The following is a 16,697-nucleotide window of genomic DNA, read 5'->3' on the forward strand; positions in this document are numbered from 1 at the left end:
GCACCCCATTCCCTGCATGCACTGTGCAGCCTGGGGGCTGCTGTGCTGGTCCCTACTTGGCTCGGGTCCCCAGGCCAGTCTCTGCTTGTCCTTCAGCACCCAGCTCAGCTGTCACCTGCTGCCCCCAGTCTTCAGCGTTCTCACCCTCAGCCCACCTGGCTTCTCTTTGTGTCTCTGGTCCTCTCCCCTCCTTCTTAGAGCTCTGGAGGCTTGGCATGGGCTTGTCTCATGGCTTGTCACATACCGACTTAGCCTGTGGGTAGAGGGTGGGAGTTCCTGTTACCCTGAAAGGCTGTGCAGGACATCCTCTTGTCTTGACCTCGCTTGGTGTGTAGGGCACGTTTTGCTGGGTTGAGTTTCCCAGTATCATAGCATTAATGAATTGAACCAAAACACTGGAATGGGACTGGAAAAGCAAAGGCATGTTATCCTATGTCTTTGATGCTGGAGAATAGAGGAAAGCCATCAGCATCTGGATCCTCCTTTCTGGTCTGGTCTCGAGGAAGGAGGAGGAGGCGGGACCTCTGGTCCCGACTTCTGCTCACAGCATCTCCTCTCCAAGACAGGCACTGGCGCCGTGACTGCTGGTGCGCAGCCCAGGTGGTCCCTGTCAAGCAGAGTCGACAATTTCAAGTATGGATGAGCACGGACCACCTTTATTCTTTTTTGAAATTGTAGCGCTACTTAATGTGTTGGGCAGTTGGTGGGTCAAAAGTATTGACAAAACTAGACTTTTCACTCCAGTGAAAATTTGATAGTTTTGTTTATTTGCTAAATGGTGTAGTAACCTGGGCGTGTATTGATATTAACACAGACCACCCTAACGAGAAATAGGAGCAGCCCAGTTTGGGTGAGATGGGATGAATGGGGAAAAACCCAAAGCCTGACCCCATAGCCAGTGTTCTCTGGAGATTCACAGTGAAACCATTGCATGATGGGGACAAGGAGAAGGACGGGTGAGGGCTGAGGTCCTTCCTGGTTTTGCTTGTTTGTTTAAAAGAGAGAAAGGTTTATTCAGGGAGATAAGTACTCCATAGACAGAGTGTGAGCCATCTCGAAAGATGAAAGAGGCACCAGGATATGGGGTTGTCAGTTTTTATAGTGGTGGGTAATTTCATAGGCTAACGAGTGGGAGGAGTATTCCAGCTATTTGTGGGAAGGGGTGGGGATTTCCAGGAATTGGGCCACTGCCCACTTTTTTACCTTTATGGAACTGTCATGGCACCTGTAGGTGTGTCATTTAGCTTCCTTATGTGTTCCAATGAGTGTATACTGAAGCTCAGGGTCTAGTGGAAGTTGACTCTTCCGCCATCTTGGACCAATTTGGTTCTAATCAGTTTATGTCGTGTCCTCGGGCTGTGTCATTCTTTTAAAGGTTGTGTCTGGCCCCCTTCCTGTCTCATTCCCCCCTCAGAGATTTTACTCCCATAATCTTATGGGAAGCAGAGGGGCGATGGTCTGCCTTCTGTAGCTGCTTCAGGGCTGAGTAGGGTCATTGACCCTGCCTGTCAGGGAGTAAAAATCTCTAGATGCCTGATCTAGGGGGTCCCAGGGGTGGGGGGGTGGGGGACAGCTTCTTGCTTTGAGTTGGTATGGGCAGGAATCCTCGCATAGCCATCATCTTGATGTGGAACTGTGGTAACTGCTTCCCTAGCCTTGCTATGAATCTTTTTGAAGATGAAGCACTTTTGTAACAGCATCAGAGTACAATAACTCTGTAAATGACAAAAGACTTAAAAGGCGGGACTTCCCTGGTGACGCAGTGGTTAAGACTCTGTGCTCCCAATGCAGGGGACCCAGGTTCGATCCCTGGTCAGGGAACTACATCCCGCACACATGCCGCAACTAAGGAGCCCGCCTGCCACAACAAAGACCCGGCGCAACCAAATAAATAAATAAATATTAACAACAACAACAACAAAAGACTTAAAAGGCATGGTTAAGCATCTGATTACAGTGTAATTGATAAAGAAGCTTGGTTACTGTTGTGACATAACAACATTTTAAGGTAACAACTAGAACTCTAGCCTTATTCCAGGACATACCCAAATTTTAGAAACTTTATGTAATTTTTAGAATGTCTATATTAATAACATTCATCCATACAGTGTATTTTAAGTAGCTTTATGGCTCGTGTGAGAATGCTTTCTATGTAATTCAGCATACTAAATAATACTAGTTTGGGACTTCCCTGGTGGTCCAGCGGTTAAGAATCTGCCTTCCAATGCAAGGGACGTGGGTTCGATCCCTGGTCGGGGAACTAAGATCCCACATGCCGCGGGGCAACTAAGCCTGCACATTGCACCTACTGAGCCTGTGCACCCTGGAGCCCACCCAACACAACTAGAAAGAAGCCTGTGCTACAACGAAAGATCCCACATACCTCAACTAAGACCCAACGCAGCCAAATAAATCAATAAATATTTTTTTTTAAATAAAATAAATAATACTAGTTAAATATTTCTCTCTGAGATGCCTCAGGAGCCCTCTAAAGCATCCCAAAGTTAGCTGAAAGTCAAAAGAACTTTGATTAAAATTTGAATCTGGGGAGTTTGTCAAAAAGTTTTAATTAAAACACTTGATCAAGTAAGATCATCGGTCTCTGTGAGACAATACTAATGTCTTAACCAAAGTTACAAGAGGTCTCAAAAACAAATACAGATCACTTAAAGACAATCTGTTATCAAAAACGGCATTCCAAGAAAACTTTGTTCTCTTAACAGAAAGAAAAACCAAATTCAAGTCTTACCTTAGCTTACTCCCAACAAAATCCATTTACCCAACTAAATTAAATCCAATCTTAGAAAACCCTCGTGCATAACTCTTTTCAGTATTTTTTTCATTCCTCACACCTTTTACTGAAAACACGTATCTTAAGTTTTGTTTTCTCCACATTGAGTTATTTTTCTTGCTGACAAATTTGCAATAGATATAAGGTCTAGTAAACCTAGGGTCAACAGAAGTATTATACTTAACATTGATGACTCTAAAGACATGTCTATACTAAACCAACAAGCTTAAGCCACCTTCAATACCAGATATCAGTTTAGTACTAAATATTTTCCAGATGACATGAACCTGAAATTCATCCTGGCCAGATTATTTTCTATTTCTGAGCATTTATATAAATGCGTAATTTCCTTTAAGTCAATTAAATAGAGCTCTTTTATGAATTAATTTTTGGCAATACCATACATCTACAACACACATACAAATACAAATGAACACAAACAAACACAGAGGCCTCGTAGTTCCCATTCCAAATTTCAGCCATGAGTCAGGTACAGCAATGTAAAATCCATCAGTCTGCAAAGAGGTTGGATTAAAATTGGGTTTCTAGTATATGGAACAAATCAAGCTCACTTATCTAGATGGCTAAACCCTTTCTACTAATATTTATGGAAGGTGTTTAAGATTTTTATTTGTGCTTGGCAAGTTCCAAATTATTTATGCCCCTTTTCAAAATTTGCATTTTAAAAAGATGGCAGAGGGACTTCCCTGGTTGTCCAGTGGTCATGACTTCACCTTCCAACGCAGAGGGTGCGGGTTCGATCCCTGGTCGGGGAGCTAAGATCCCATATGCCTTGCGGCCAAAAAATGAAAACATAAAAAACAGAAGCGATATTGTAACAAATTCAATAAAGACTTTAAAAACATCGAAAACTCCTTTAAAAAAAAAGATGGCAGAGACGAGGGTTCCTAGTAGGACATTTGCATCTCACAGGCATAGGCAAGTTCCTCCTAGGTTTCCCCTTTGTTTAATACTTACAAGCCTCTTAAGATAAATAGGGAAGGTTTTGGGAGTGGTAAAAGGATTGGTGGATTTTGGATTATTTTTGGAGCCACACCTCTGTTCCTGTAAAGACTTGATTTGTAAGACAAGGACATTTTTTTGTTTGTTCTTTTAAAGAATTGGGTGGCTACCTCAGTGATATTGAAGGGCTGATATACCCATTCACCTATGTTGGAATGTTTTACTTTTCCTTATTTAGCTTAGGGGAGAAGCCCTCCCCCGAAATTCCTATCAGGTATGGTTAGTTTAGTCAGACCAGTGGCCTCACATTTTGGTAATCTGTTCACACACAATTTTGGGGATCCTCCCTGGGTTTAAGAAATTTTTTAATTATGGCTCTCAGTCCGGCCTTTGAGGAGGCTTTCCTGTAACCTCATGTGATCCCATTTTTAAAGATAGCTGGACAGTTTTTAGCCCAATTTTTTCACTCATTCCATTCCTCTTCTGTAGGCACCCTCGGCTTGAATTTTATAAGCACACACAGAGGAGGCATTCATGGCATTACAGTGTCCGGATTTACCCACTCAAAGGAAAAGTGATATTGGGAGTCTGGGAGCGGGGGAATGCAGAAGAAAGCAACCTTTAGTTCTAGCACTGTGAACGAGTTTAACAGCCCATAGTTTTAAAACTTAGATGGGGTGGAATGGAGACCTCCTCTCACTTGGGACTGAAGCATGCTCCCCTGGCCAAGAGTAATTGTTTTTCTTGGTGGATGCCTGGAATTTAGTGAGCAAGTCCATTTCCCAACAAGGGAATGGGGCGCTCAGGCACGAGCAGCACTTCGTTTTGGGCTTTCCGTCAACCCCCGTTGTCTTACAGGGTTAGGAGGACTGGGGTCCAGGGAAATCAGCACGGAGTAGGCAGTCTCCATATCTACTAAGAAAATACCTTTCCTACCTGCCACGCCAAGGGTTACCCAAAGCTCCTCCGGAGAAATGACCATGTGTCAGTGGGGAGCTGGGGAGGGCCCCGGGTCCCCGGCCCTGTCAGTCTTTGGTCCTCTCAGCCATCATTGGTTTGAGAGCCCGTAGTCCCCTTCGGGACTGGGGGCAGTCCCACTTCCAGTGGCCCTCTTGATCTATTGTGCAGGGTCCTGGTGGACTTTTCCCATACAGGGAGCATTCGTTCTTCCAGTGGCCCTCTTGTCCACACTTAAAACAGATCCTTTCTCAGTGAGACAGTGGCTCTGATCCAGGCTTCCTGGATCCTGTCCTCACCACGGATCTTCGCAAGGGTGGGAAACCCTGAGATGGTGCAGGGGTTAGGGCCTCTGCCAGTAACTGTGCTTTTTGCTGTTGTCCCTGAATCCTTTTTGTCTCTTCAACCCTATCTGTATTGTTAAATATTCCAAACGCCAAATCCATGAGCCTGATTTATGGGGGTCTGGGGTCTCCAGCTCCCCAGATGGGGCATTAGGGGTAAATGGTCTGGAAGACTGTGGCCTCTCAGAATTGGGGGAGGTAGGAGTTCCTGGTTGTGGACCCCAGGGAAGTGGACTCATAAGGGATCATCTAAAACATCGGGCTCCCGTGGGGGAAGAAGGCACTTGGAAAGGGGTGTGAGCCAGGCGCACCCAGCAGGAGTTCTTCAGACCTGGATTATGGAAAAGGGTCAAGAACGTTTGGATGGATGGCACTTCCCCTCCATTTACCTTTCTTTTTTTTTTTTTTTAATAAATTTTTATTTTATTATTTTTGGCTGCGTTGGGTCTTCGTTGCTGCGTGTGGGCTTTTCTCTAGTTGCGGTGAGCGGGGGCTACTCTTCGTTGCAGTGCGCAGGCTTCTCATTGCAGTGGCTTGGCTTGTTGTGGAGCTCAGGCTCTAGGCGCATGGGCTTCAGTACTTGCAGCTTGCAGGCTCTAGAGCTCAGGCTCAGTAGTTGGGGCGCACGGGCTTACTTGCTCCGCAGCATGTGGGATCTTCCCGGACCAGGGCTCGAACCTGTGTTCCCTGCACTGGCAAGCAGATTCTTAACCACTGCGCCACCAGGGAAGTCCCTTTCCTTTTGCAAAATAAGTCCAGCTGCAAGATGGATTATAATTTAATGACCCAATTTTTTTTGCCAGATCTCTTGGTCCCCTAGTTCGTACTGGGGCCATGCAGTATTGCAAAAGAAAATTAATTTGTTTTTTTCTTAAACCATCCTAAGTTCTCCCCAATTAGCTAATATGCATCCTAGCGGGGAGTCCTTCGGGATGCTTGTAGTTGCCCCCATTTTTTATTGGGATGTCTTGACATGACGGGGGTCTGATTGATCCTGGCCAGATGGTAGTTATTTGTCCTGGCATTCTCCCAGTGTCGACAGTGGGGTCCCTGAGAGCCACCAGCCAACCTGAAATCTGCCAGGTTGGTTAGCCTGAGGATGCCCCTTGGATTAGTCAAGGAAAGGAACAAGAGTCCCAGGGCCTAAATCCTTCAGAGATGGAGGGAGGAGACCTAGGCCCTGAGCCAACTGAACAGATTAACTTTATCACTGAAACAAAAGAAAGAGAAACAAATAGAGCCAGGGGCCTCCAAGGAGGCTCAAGGACCAATAGACAGTCCAAGAAGTCAGGAGAGGAGGATATAAGAGGAATCCAGGATAGGAAGGAAGGTGTGCAGCCCCAACACTTCCTGAGAGAGATTCGTAAGCCCACTGAGAAAGGTGCTCGCCCGCTACCTCTGTTCAGGGATTGATAAAGTCCGCCTGTGAACCCCATGAGAGAAGTGCTCTCCCACACTTCTGCTCAGGGGTGTCTGGGCTCCCCCACGAGATGTGACCCTTAAGAGCGAGCATGACGCCCAGCTTGGTATCCTTCGACGAGGGGGTTGAAATAAGGAGAACACTGAGTGGGACTAGGAAGGTGCATCGCAGGCAGAGTGCAGACGTGCAGAAGGGAGCCCCGGGTTGGACCGAGGTGGCAGATGGGAACAAGTCTGGGGGTGTTGATGCCACTGCCGTCAGTCTCTGGTCATGTGTGTCCCATCTTGACTGAGTGCACGCTGGCTGGGAGGGGCCCAAAGCCAGGCTGTTTCTAGAGCCATTGGTCTCAGTTCCAACTGAATTCCTGGACCAGCAGGCACCAAGCCAGGCCTGGCATTGCAGTGGGATGAGTGTGTGGCCAGGCAGGACCCCGCCCCAGTCCCCATTGCCAGGTCAGGAGTGATACTGGCTGTCACCCGTGTGCACCAGGTTAAATACGCGAGGGTGTTCCACCCGCCGGGCTTGGGTGCCCCTTGTCCGAGGTGACCTCTGAAGCGTTTTCCCTGCAGCCACGGATGCTGCAAGAGCGTCTTGGAAATGTGCTCCTCTAGCTGGGCAGTTGCATGCCAGGCTCAAAGCCAGGGTTTTGCTACGAAAGCAGAAGAGGAGAATGCAGAGATTTATCAGCAACAGGAGGGGCTGGAAGGAGTACTCTTAACTTTTCTGGGTGTTAAGCTTAATTCTTTAGGTTGAGCCTTAGATTTTGACAAGACCCCAACTCTGAGAAAGGTGTGAAAGTTAGAACTTCTGAAACCAAGCAGAACATCTTCACTTCTCTGTGTCTTTAGCAAAGCAGAACCAGCTATACAAAGACAGATTTGGGGAGAAAGGTAGAGAGAGTCCAGATGCTGGCAATGGATCCCTGCAGAAAGCCTCTAGCCAGACTTGGGAACTGGGATTTTTTTTTTTAATTATTTATTTATTATTTATTTTTGGCTGTGTTGGGTCTTCGTTTCCGTGCGAGGGCTTTCTCTAGTTGCGGCAAGCAGGGGCCACTCTTCATGGCGATGCGCGGGCCTCTCTTGTTGCAGAGCACGGGCTCCAGATGCGCAGGCTCAGTAGTTGTGGCTCACGGGCCCAGTTGCTCCGCGGCATGTGGGATCTTCCCAGACCAGGGCTCGAACCCGTGTCCCCTGCATTGGCAGGCGGATTCTCAACCACTGCGCCACCAGGGAAGCCCGGAACTGGGATTTTTGTCATCCAGTTCACATGTGAAAAGCCTCAACCCTTAGCAGTGTCAAAAAGCCTTGCTTCTCCAAGCTGAAATTCTGTCCCCTGTTCATTGGAAACCTCACAGGCAGCAAGATGACTTCTTGCCAATGAAAAGATCGTTTTCCTTTGTTACCTGTGGAGTGAGTACATGTGTGCCCCCAAGGGTGCTTTATGGGGCTTTGGTGTAGGCACCAAGCCGCTCCAAGTAGAAATGCAGCATGAAGGACCTTCCAGGCAACTGCCACCAGTTCAGCTACCAATAAGAGCAGCAGGTCCTGCACACTGGACGTCGAAGATGTTCTGAAAAGTCAAAGAGCAGTGAAAAGAGCCCAGGACTTGGAACTGGGTGGGCTCACTGGTGCTGACCCCTGAGCCAGTTCTGTTTCCGCCCCAGGGGTGGGGAGAGGCTCGCCCAGAGCAAATGGGGGTGGTGGCGGTGAAGCCCTGCAGCCTCAGTGGTCTCCTACCAACTGGGACACATTACAGTGTTTTTTTTAAACCACTCAAAAAAAGAATTTGTTTCAGCTATTTATGTAAGTAATATGTGTTCACTGTAGGAAATTTGGAAAATAAAGTATAAAGAAGGAAATCACCTGTTACCCCACCACCCACAGCTGACTACTGCTGCTCAGGATTTTTCCATACGTGTTCTGTGTGGGATCCCAAGAGTACAAGCTGTTTTATAATCTGCTTTTACGCTTCTGCTTTTTTTAATCATGTCACCACCGTCTCACTGAGCTCTCCACGTTGCTGTCGATGCCTGCGTGGCACCACATCGAGGGAGGGAGGTGGCCTGGTTTTTTAACAACCCTTTATTGTTGGAGTCCTGACCAGCTCTTCCCTGTTCTAAGTGACTGCATCTCTTCATTATCTCTGTAAGGCAATGGTTCTTGAAGCAGCTGAGGGCCAATTTGGCCCCCCCCGGGGATATTTGGCAATGCTAGAGACATTTTCTTTCCATTGTCGCAGTCGGGGTGGGTAATACTGCTGGCATCTAGAGGTTGGAGGCTGGTGACAGTGCTGAGCGCCCGGCAGTACCCAGGGACCGCTCCCCCTCCTCCCGCGGACCGGCTGTCGGTGGAGAAGTTTCTTGGCTGGGCCCTGGCTGCGCCGCAGGTGTGATGCTCTCATTGGCGCTGATCGGTGCCCTCCGCCGAGACAGCGAGCGAATACGAGTGTGTGGTGGGGCATTTCTTAGACCTTCCATGTTTGACCATGGTTTCAGGAAAATTAAAACCACCCTGTTTAGAGGTCTCTTGAATCCAGAGGAAAGGGGGAGAGGTTGTAGGGACTGTGGCTGAAGGGTCCATGGACTGCTGAGCAGAGGTGCCCTTGCTGAGTGTATAGTCAGCTCTGTCTTGTCCTAAAAAAGAATTAATGCAGCTTACAGCTTACAAGCGTGCATTCGATACAGCCAGGTAAGATAAATGAGAAAGTGAGAAGTAAAAGTGAGGCAGAGGGAAAACGGTGGGGAGGAAAACAAGCGGCCTAGGGGAGCAGCAGTCGGTTTGAGACGGCGTAGCTCTGAGCCTGTGGAAGACGCTTCCCCCCAGGGTCCCGGCGAGCTGTGCCCGCCCTGCTCGCTTGACCAGGTTTCCGAGAGCCCCGGTGCTGGGTGTGCCCCACCCCAGCTGCGGGCAAGGGCAGGAGGGCGAGGCTTAGGCCAGTCTGAGGGAGCTAGCTTCCCTGCGCCAAGCCCTGAGAGGCCTGCGCAGGTGGTGAAAGGGAAGTGTTGGAACATTCTCTGTATCAGGAAGTGACATGCCTGCCTGACCAGGGACCTCAGGTACCCGTGCACACGGGAGGGTGGCTCCGGGACAGTCATTCCTGAGCCTGCACCCCGGGCTCAGTCCAGGCGGTGGTGAGGGGGCCTGAGCAAGCAGGAGGTCCTTCAGCTGGAGGGAGCACGGGCAAGGGCCCCGGGGTGGGCGCAGGCAGACGGGCCAGGAACCCTGCTGGCCCCTCGGATGGTAGTGACACAGCCAGACTGGGCAGCTCCTGGACCAGCTGGGGGAGGCCTCCCACTGCTCCCGCTCTCTCCTGAGCTGCCCGCAGCCTCCCTTCTCTGCAGGGCGAGGCCTTCACAGAGGAGGCGCACGCCTCCTGGGCTCCTGCAGCCCTTTTTACCCTGAGTCTCCAGACTCTACCGTCTACTAAGTACTGTCTGGCCTGGCCCAGCCCACACTGGCTGGAGCGGGGCGGTGGGGGGACGGTGGCTGGAGGAGGAGGCTGAGAAAAGGGGCCCCCTGCCTGATGTGTGCCCCTGACCTGGACCTTCATGGCAACAGGGCCAGCCCAGAACTGGCCTCTGGCCCCCAGGCCAGTCAGGGACCCCAAGAGTGGGTGCAGAGACCCCTTCCCTGCCAGTCTTCTGCACCTGGGGGCCTATCCCCTCTTATGCTCAGCCTATCCAGGTGTTCACTCACCCAACCTCTGGGCCCATGCCCCCTTCCCTGGCAAAGGCTCCTGAGAGCCCTCCCCAGCCTGGACACCGCCTGGATGGGCCCCTCAGACCAAGCCTGGCCACCGAGGCAGATGCCAGGGCGCACCTCCTACTCCACTGCTGCCCCACCAACCTGCTTGTCCTGGGCCTCGGGGTCTGGCTTGACAAGCTGCCCCTGGGACGTGAGCGCCCACAATCCTTAGTGGGCAAGACTGCCCAGTCCAGGGCACAGAGGCCACACCTGGCTTCTCCCACTTGCAGGATAACCTCAGGAGGACTGTGTGGCTGATGCGTGGGGAGGTGGGCATCGCAGACCCTGCTGGGGTTGAGGAACGGGAGGACAGAGGCGGCCCTGGCCAGCAGGTGGCAGCACAGGCTGTCCGCAGAGCTGAGGAGCTGGCGAAGGAAGAGCCTAGGACCCCGGCTGGCTCACCCGTCCCACCTAGGGTGCCCACCCATGGTGGGACCCCCGAGTGAGACCAGATGGGGACAGCAGCAGCCGGGAGGTGGCTGAGAAACAGACCAGGAGGCCATGTCCCGAACAGCCCCAACCTCCTTCCTGCTCAGGGACCCTCTGGTGGGGACCTGCCATGGGAGGCCCAGGGACTGGGACACCTGAGGGTCCTGGAGAAGAGGCTGCAGGGAGGAGGGGGACTGACGGGGCCCTGGGGCTTCCTGGAAGGGGCTGGAGGGCTAGGCTAGGGGCGAGCGAGGGGACAGTTCAGCCTAATGGGAGGCTGGGAGGGAAGGAAGGGGAGGAGACACGTTATTTAGGAGATAGAGTAGGTGTTGAGGTGGGAGAGGGAGCAGCTGCCTGCAAGAAGAAGAGGAAAAGGTATCAAGTTTCTGGGCTCCTGCCCTCCCCCCAGCGTCCACAGCTCCCCCAGGCTACAGGATGGGGCTAAGCAAAGTGCCAGGCTCCACGCCCCAGGCCCAAAAATCCTTTGGATGCTCAGGCTGGGGCTTTGCCACCCTGGAGTTCCTCCCCCTTCTTGTCCCTCCCCCACCAGCCCACCCCAGGCCTGCAGGGAAGCCGAGTAGACAGGATGGCGGAGAGGCTCGTGGAACAGGACTAGGTGGGTACAGCAGGGTGCCTGCCTCTTACTACTGTCCCAGCTTACAGTGAAGCACAAAGGGCAGACCCAAGACTCAGGCCCCAGAGCCTGGCTGCTGAGCCCTGGGCTGCCCCTGGAAAGGGGAGGCACCACTCAGACTTGGGGCCAAAACCCTAGTTTATTTCAGCATCAGCAACATCTCAGCCATCACAAAAATAAACTCTACCAAGGGCGACAGAAGTCTCTACAGCAAGGCTAAGGGCTCAGCCGCCAAACGGCGAGCCTCAGGGGTGCATGGTGGGCGCTGCCCGGACAATAAGTTAGGAAGCAGCAGGGCTGGAGGTGGTGGCAGATGCAGGCCAGGGCTTCACTTCTGGGCGGGCACGAGGTCATCGATGGCCTGGCCCTGCTCCAGCCGCTGCTCCATCTCAATGAGCAGCTTCACGCCATCCACCACCATCTGCACCAGCTCCACCTCCGAGAAGCCCAAGCGGTCTGCGTTGGAGACGTCAAAGATCCCGCCCACGGCAGCCGTGTCCACACCGCCTGGGGAAACAGCCAGGTCAGCAGGGCTGGTGAGGAGGGGGCTGCCCCGGCAGAGAGGGGTGCCTGGAGGCCCCCCACCCCACTCACCTGTGCCTCGCTTCTGAAGCCGCAGCCGCTTGAGCACCTCCGGGAACTTTTCGTGCTTGCCCAGGTGGGGCAACTTGATGTGCACCCCTGCCCGCAGCCCTGTGCCCAGGTTAGACGGGCAGGTGAGGATGTAGCCCAGGTGAGGGTTCCACATGAATTCGTAGTTCTTAGACTTGAAGAGCGTTTCAATCTGGAGGTGGAGGTGTGAGAGGGGAGGCCTGGCTGAGACATCCCCCAGGGGACAAGCTGAGACCCGGGAGCCCCCCAGCAGGACCCTGAGGCAACTGAGACCTGGACTCCCCAGGAGGTTAGTGGGGCACCTACATCTCTGCCTGAACCGGGGGGCCTGGCCCTGCCCCCTCCCTGGCACCCAACCCCCACTGTGCCAGCCCAGGTTGCCCGGGGGGCCAGGCCTGACCTGGGTGAGGCCATTGCAGAAGCGGGTGAACACCTCCTTCATGTTGCCCCCCTTCTGCATGGAGATGACCCGCAGGTGGTCCTCCTCGTTGATCCACACCAGGAAGGTCTTATTGTCATTGTGCCTGGGGGAGGGGCACAGTCAAGCCTCCTCCCTGGACTGTGGTCTCAGGGCACATCCAGAAAAAAAACTCTAGGGGGTCCCCAGACCGGGGGCACTTCCCAGGTCCCTGGGGTGCTCATCCCAGCTGTACCCAGGAGCGGGGGCCGCTGCCCGGACTCCAGCCCCGTCAACAGCCTGGGGGCACGGAGGGAGGCCAGGACAGCTCAGAGAGGGGACGGAAAGAGAGGCCTGAGCCGCTTCCGCAGCTTGCCCATCAGGTACTGTGCGGTCCCCACCAAGGGGACAAGGGACAGAGGCAGCCAGCACAGCCCCCCGCAGGGGGATGCGCCGTAGCTGGGCGCGGAAGCCCCACGATACACGCACAGTGTGAACAGGCGCTTGTAAGCCCTCCTCCCCCGCCGCCCACTCGAGGAAGCGTCTGCGTCACCCAGCACCTGACTGACTCCCCGCGGGGAAGCGGGTGGGAAAGGAGAGAAAACAAGTAGCTCCAGCTCCCCAGAGGGGGGTGGAGGAGAAAAGCCAACACGACTGGTCCCCCACCTCCTAGATCCTGAGAGGCTGAGGCCTCTACTAGCCGGGGTCCTTCACTTACCTGCGCGGTCAAGGTCACCTGCGAGGAGGCCTGGGTGGCACCAAACCCATCCCAGGAGCCCGGCCCCTCCCTCTTCCTCCTCGGCCTCGCCAGGGAGAGGACGAAGGCGGGGAGTGGGGACCCGCGGGAGGGGGGTTGGGGAGCACGCACCAGATGCCGCGGGCATCCGGCCAGTCGCGGGCCATGCCCGAGGCCAGCAGCAGGGGCGACACGGGCTTATCGAAAAGGAAGTGGTCGTCGATGAGCTGCTGCTGTTCCGCCTCGGTCATGCTTCTGAGCGCGTAGTACCTCCCCGCCAGGTCACCGTCCAGGCTCGACAGGGCTGCGGAGGGGCGCGCTCAGGAGGACGAGAGGGTGGGCTCCTGTCCCGCACCGCCACCACCCCTAGCGACACGGGTCCGCCCCACCTCCCCGTGCCCGCTCGGCTTGGCTGGAGTCCAGTCCTCTCGGTCCGGGCGGCGGGCCGAGCCGGTGACCCGGCCCAAGCCGACCCTCGCCGGGCCCCGGGACGCTGTAGGCGCGGGGCTGGGCCTCGGTCCCTCCGGGAAACCGGAGCCAGAGCGCAGATAAGAGTGCGGCGTCGGCGGCGGCTCGGATGACTAGTAAACAAGCCGGCAGGGGCCGGGACCGGGACCGGGAGTGTGGCCCGGCCGGCCCGACCCTTACCTTCGATGGCGAGCTTCTCGATGGCGCGGCGCTCCCCGCGGCTGCAGTGCGGGGGGAGGCAGAAGCCGCGGATGCTGCGGCCCGTGCGCACCCGCGAGCTCAGCACGTAGTTGGGGTCCAGGTCGTCGCCGCCCTGGGGGCCAAGCAGAGGTGAGCTCCGGGAGACCCCTCCCCAGGCCGCCCCGCCGCCCCGGGCCGCCCGGCACCTGCAGGTTGTCGGGGTTGAGGTCGGTCTTGTGCTCGTCTGTGGGCTTATAGCCGCCGTGGCGATCCTCAATGATGGGGTCAAAGAGCTCCTTGAACACGTCGTACGACTCCTCGTCGCCAGCCACGCAGCCCACGGTCATGATATAGGGGTGGCCTGTGGGGGGGCCGCGGAATGAGGACAGTGACGTCACTGCCAGGCCTCAGCGAGCCGCTGAGGACCCTGCGGCTGTGCGCGGGAAGAGGGCGCCCGGACTTTGGCCCGAGGGGGACTGGCATTGGGGGGGGGCGCCTCTGGGCCCTAGCCGGGGGGGTGTCCCGCGGATACGGCGCTGGCACCCTGACCCCGGGACTGGTGTGCGTGTACCTGGGTTGTCCACGCCGGTCTGGATGACGTCGTCCAGCGTGAAGCCGCTCGGCGTGCTCTTAGCGCGCAGCTCGGCGTACAGCTCGGGGGTCAGTACCTTGGCCATGTGATTGTTGTGGCCGCTGAGGTCGGGGTACTCGTCCTCGGCCGGGAAGCGCAGCTTCAGCGTGTTGTGGCTGTTGGAGAAGGGCATGGCGGCGGCGGGCTGCGGGGAGACGCGAGGGTCAGCGGGCACCCGAGGCTCCGGGCCTCCTGGGGACCTGCTAACCACCCAGGGCCCCGGGCACCGGTCGCCCGGGACGCGGCCAAGGTCAGCAGGGTCGGCACTGCGCGCAGGGGGCTGCCACATCGCCCAGGACCCCCGGCCTAGCTGGCGCGCCCGCTCCAGGCGGCGGGCCCCGGCGTGCCGGGAGCGCGCGACGCCGCGGCCCCCGAGCCCCCTCCGTGCGCAGCGCCCCTGCCCCGGTGCCCCGCGACCCACCCCCACACCCCCGCCCTCGGGCCCACTCACTGAGCAGCCGGGCGGGGGCGGGGGCTCTCGGTTGGTCGGCAGCTCAGGGCGCGGCGCAGGCGAACAGCGGCCGCTCCGCGCTCCCGCGGCTCTTAAGGGGCGCGACGCGGGCCTCCCATTGGCCGCTATTTATAGCCCATTCATTCCATTGGACCACGCTACGGGGTGGTGCCGTCGCTTTGTCCGCCGCCCGCAGCCCCCCGGAGCCCCCCCACCCCAGGCAGCCCACCCCGACTATCCCCTCGCTGGGACCCCGCGCAGCCCGCCTACCCCACCCCACGCCCGCCCAGGATCCCGAAGCCGGAACCTCAGGGCCTTGGACATTCTGGATTCCCCCACCCCCCGCCTGCCTCCGAGCGGGAAACCGAGGCAGGAGGGCCACCAGGCACTTGAGGACGCTCGGGCTTGTCTGCACCATGGCTCCTGCCCTCCCTCGTCTTGCCAGTCCCCGCGGTGGTCGCGGCGAGGAGCCAGGCGAGGGCGTCCAGGGCTTCCACAGCAGGTACTGCCAAACCCCCGCCGCCCCCCCTTCTCCCGCCCCGTCCGAGCTGGCCCCGAGCCGCCGACCTTCTCCAAGGTGCCCGCAGGCATCTCCCGGGCGCTCTTGGTGCAGAGCGAAGGCGCTCCGGAGGCGCAGCCTGGCTGCGGCCCAGCCCGGCGGCACCCTTTGTGCCTTGACCTTGGGCAAGTCCCCGGGCTTTGGGGCGTCTGAGCCAGAGACCCCCGGGCCCAGCCCCTCCTGGTTGATGCGGAAATACTCTGGCTCTGCTGCGGAGTGCACAGTCTCAGAGTCCCCAGACCCCAGGCCTGTGCCCTCTCTGCAGGGGACAGGTTCATCTCCCTACCCCACCCGCAAAGGCAGTCCTCAGAGACTTTTGGCAAAGACTGGAGGAAATGCTAACAAACAATAAGCACATGTGAGATTTAAAAAAAAAAAAAAGACACTAAAAATCAGAATCACGCAAGTTAAAATAACGACTATGCCTTCCACTAGCCCCAACACACCCAGACTGGCAAAAAAAGAAAAAATTGATACCAGCCAGTGTTGGCTATGGGTTGGAATGTGGGGAGACAAGCATTCACATGCTGCCTGCAACTGTGAATTGCTACATCGTTTTAGGAAAGTAATTTGGCAGTATCTATTAAAATTTAAAATGTTCATACTCCATGACCCAGCAATCACACTTCTAGGAATTCAGCCTATAGACAGTCTCATTTCTCTTTGCAGATAGACCAAGAGATGTGTAGTAGGAGAAACAAACACAAACAAACCCGGATATAACTCGATGCCCATCACTTGGGGACTGGCCGGGGGTAGGGAAGGCATCTCCCCAGTGTGGAATATTATACAGCTATTAAAAAGCGTGAATTGGAGCTTGTGTGGTTGATGTCCATCATACGTTGCTTTGTGAATGAAGCAAGGAAGGGGGAAGACCCTTATCTATGTGTATATTTAACAAAATCCCTCCAGGACTGCACAGTGTGCTCTGTGGGCAGCAAGGTGAACGCTGCTGCTGCTGCAGGAAGACTGGCTGTGAGCAAGCAGCTACGTGAACAAAATATCATCTGGAGATGCGAGGAGATGGGTCGTGCGGAGGCTGGGGCAGAGCGGGCATTCCAGCGTATTTTGTGCCTCTGAGGAATGGGCACTGGAGCAAAGGGCGAGCAAGTCCCTTTGCCTCTGCCTCTGTGCTCTGTCCCCCGTGGTTACTGCGGAGAGACTTCTGCCTCTTCTCTTGCTCACCTTGGCGTGTTTTGACCTGCTCGCAGTCAGCATTTTTTAGACCCATGAAACAAGCCAAGGTAAAAAAGGCAAATGAGTCTGGACTGGCCAGACAGCAGGTGTCCCTTAAGCCTGAAATTCCTGTGTTCTGTGCCCCCTGCAACCCCTTCCCCTAATTTTAGAAATATCTGCAGCTGCCTTTCCCAACTCTCCAC

The 16,697-nt window shown here is 55.2% G+C and overlaps 1 protein-coding gene across 1 annotated transcript; it reads right to left on the bottom strand.

Moving 5' to 3' along the window:
* Positions 1 to 11,404: 11,404 nt before the first annotated feature.
* Positions 11,405 to 14,861, bottom strand: CKB (creatine kinase B). The gene is made up of 8 exons (XM_059915083.1): positions 14,760 to 14,861; positions 14,249 to 14,453; positions 13,884 to 14,038; positions 13,678 to 13,810; positions 13,162 to 13,333; positions 12,297 to 12,420; positions 11,879 to 12,068; positions 11,405 to 11,791 (listed from the first exon to the last, which is right to left on the bottom strand). Exons 2-8 carry the CDS (start codon positions 14,439 to 14,441, stop codon positions 11,613 to 11,615), a joined length of 1,146 nt encoding a protein of 381 aa, XP_059771066.1. The 5' UTR covers positions 14,442 to 14,453; positions 14,760 to 14,861; the 3' UTR covers positions 11,405 to 11,612.
* Positions 14,862 to 16,697: the final 1,836 nt, after the last annotated feature.

The sequence above is a fragment of the Balaenoptera ricei genome, chromosome 2 (genome assembly GCF_028023285.1).
Source record: "Balaenoptera ricei isolate mBalRic1 chromosome 2, mBalRic1.hap2, whole genome shotgun sequence".
NCBI classification, from domain to species: Eukaryota; Metazoa; Chordata; class Mammalia; order Artiodactyla; family Balaenopteridae; genus Balaenoptera; species Balaenoptera ricei.

Coding starts and splice junctions, on each gene's coding strand:
- CKB (XM_059915083.1), bottom strand. CDS start 14,441: ATGCCCTTCTCCAACAGCCACAACACGCTGAAGCTGCGCTTCCCGGCC. Junction 14,039..14,248: donor GACCGGCGTGGACAACCCAG/GTACACGCACAC, acceptor GCCCCCCCACAG/GCCACCCCTATATCATGACC. Junction 11,792..11,878: donor GCTTCAGAAGCGAGGCACAG/GTGAGTGGGGTG, acceptor CTGTTTCCCCAG/GCGGTGTGGACACGGCTGCC.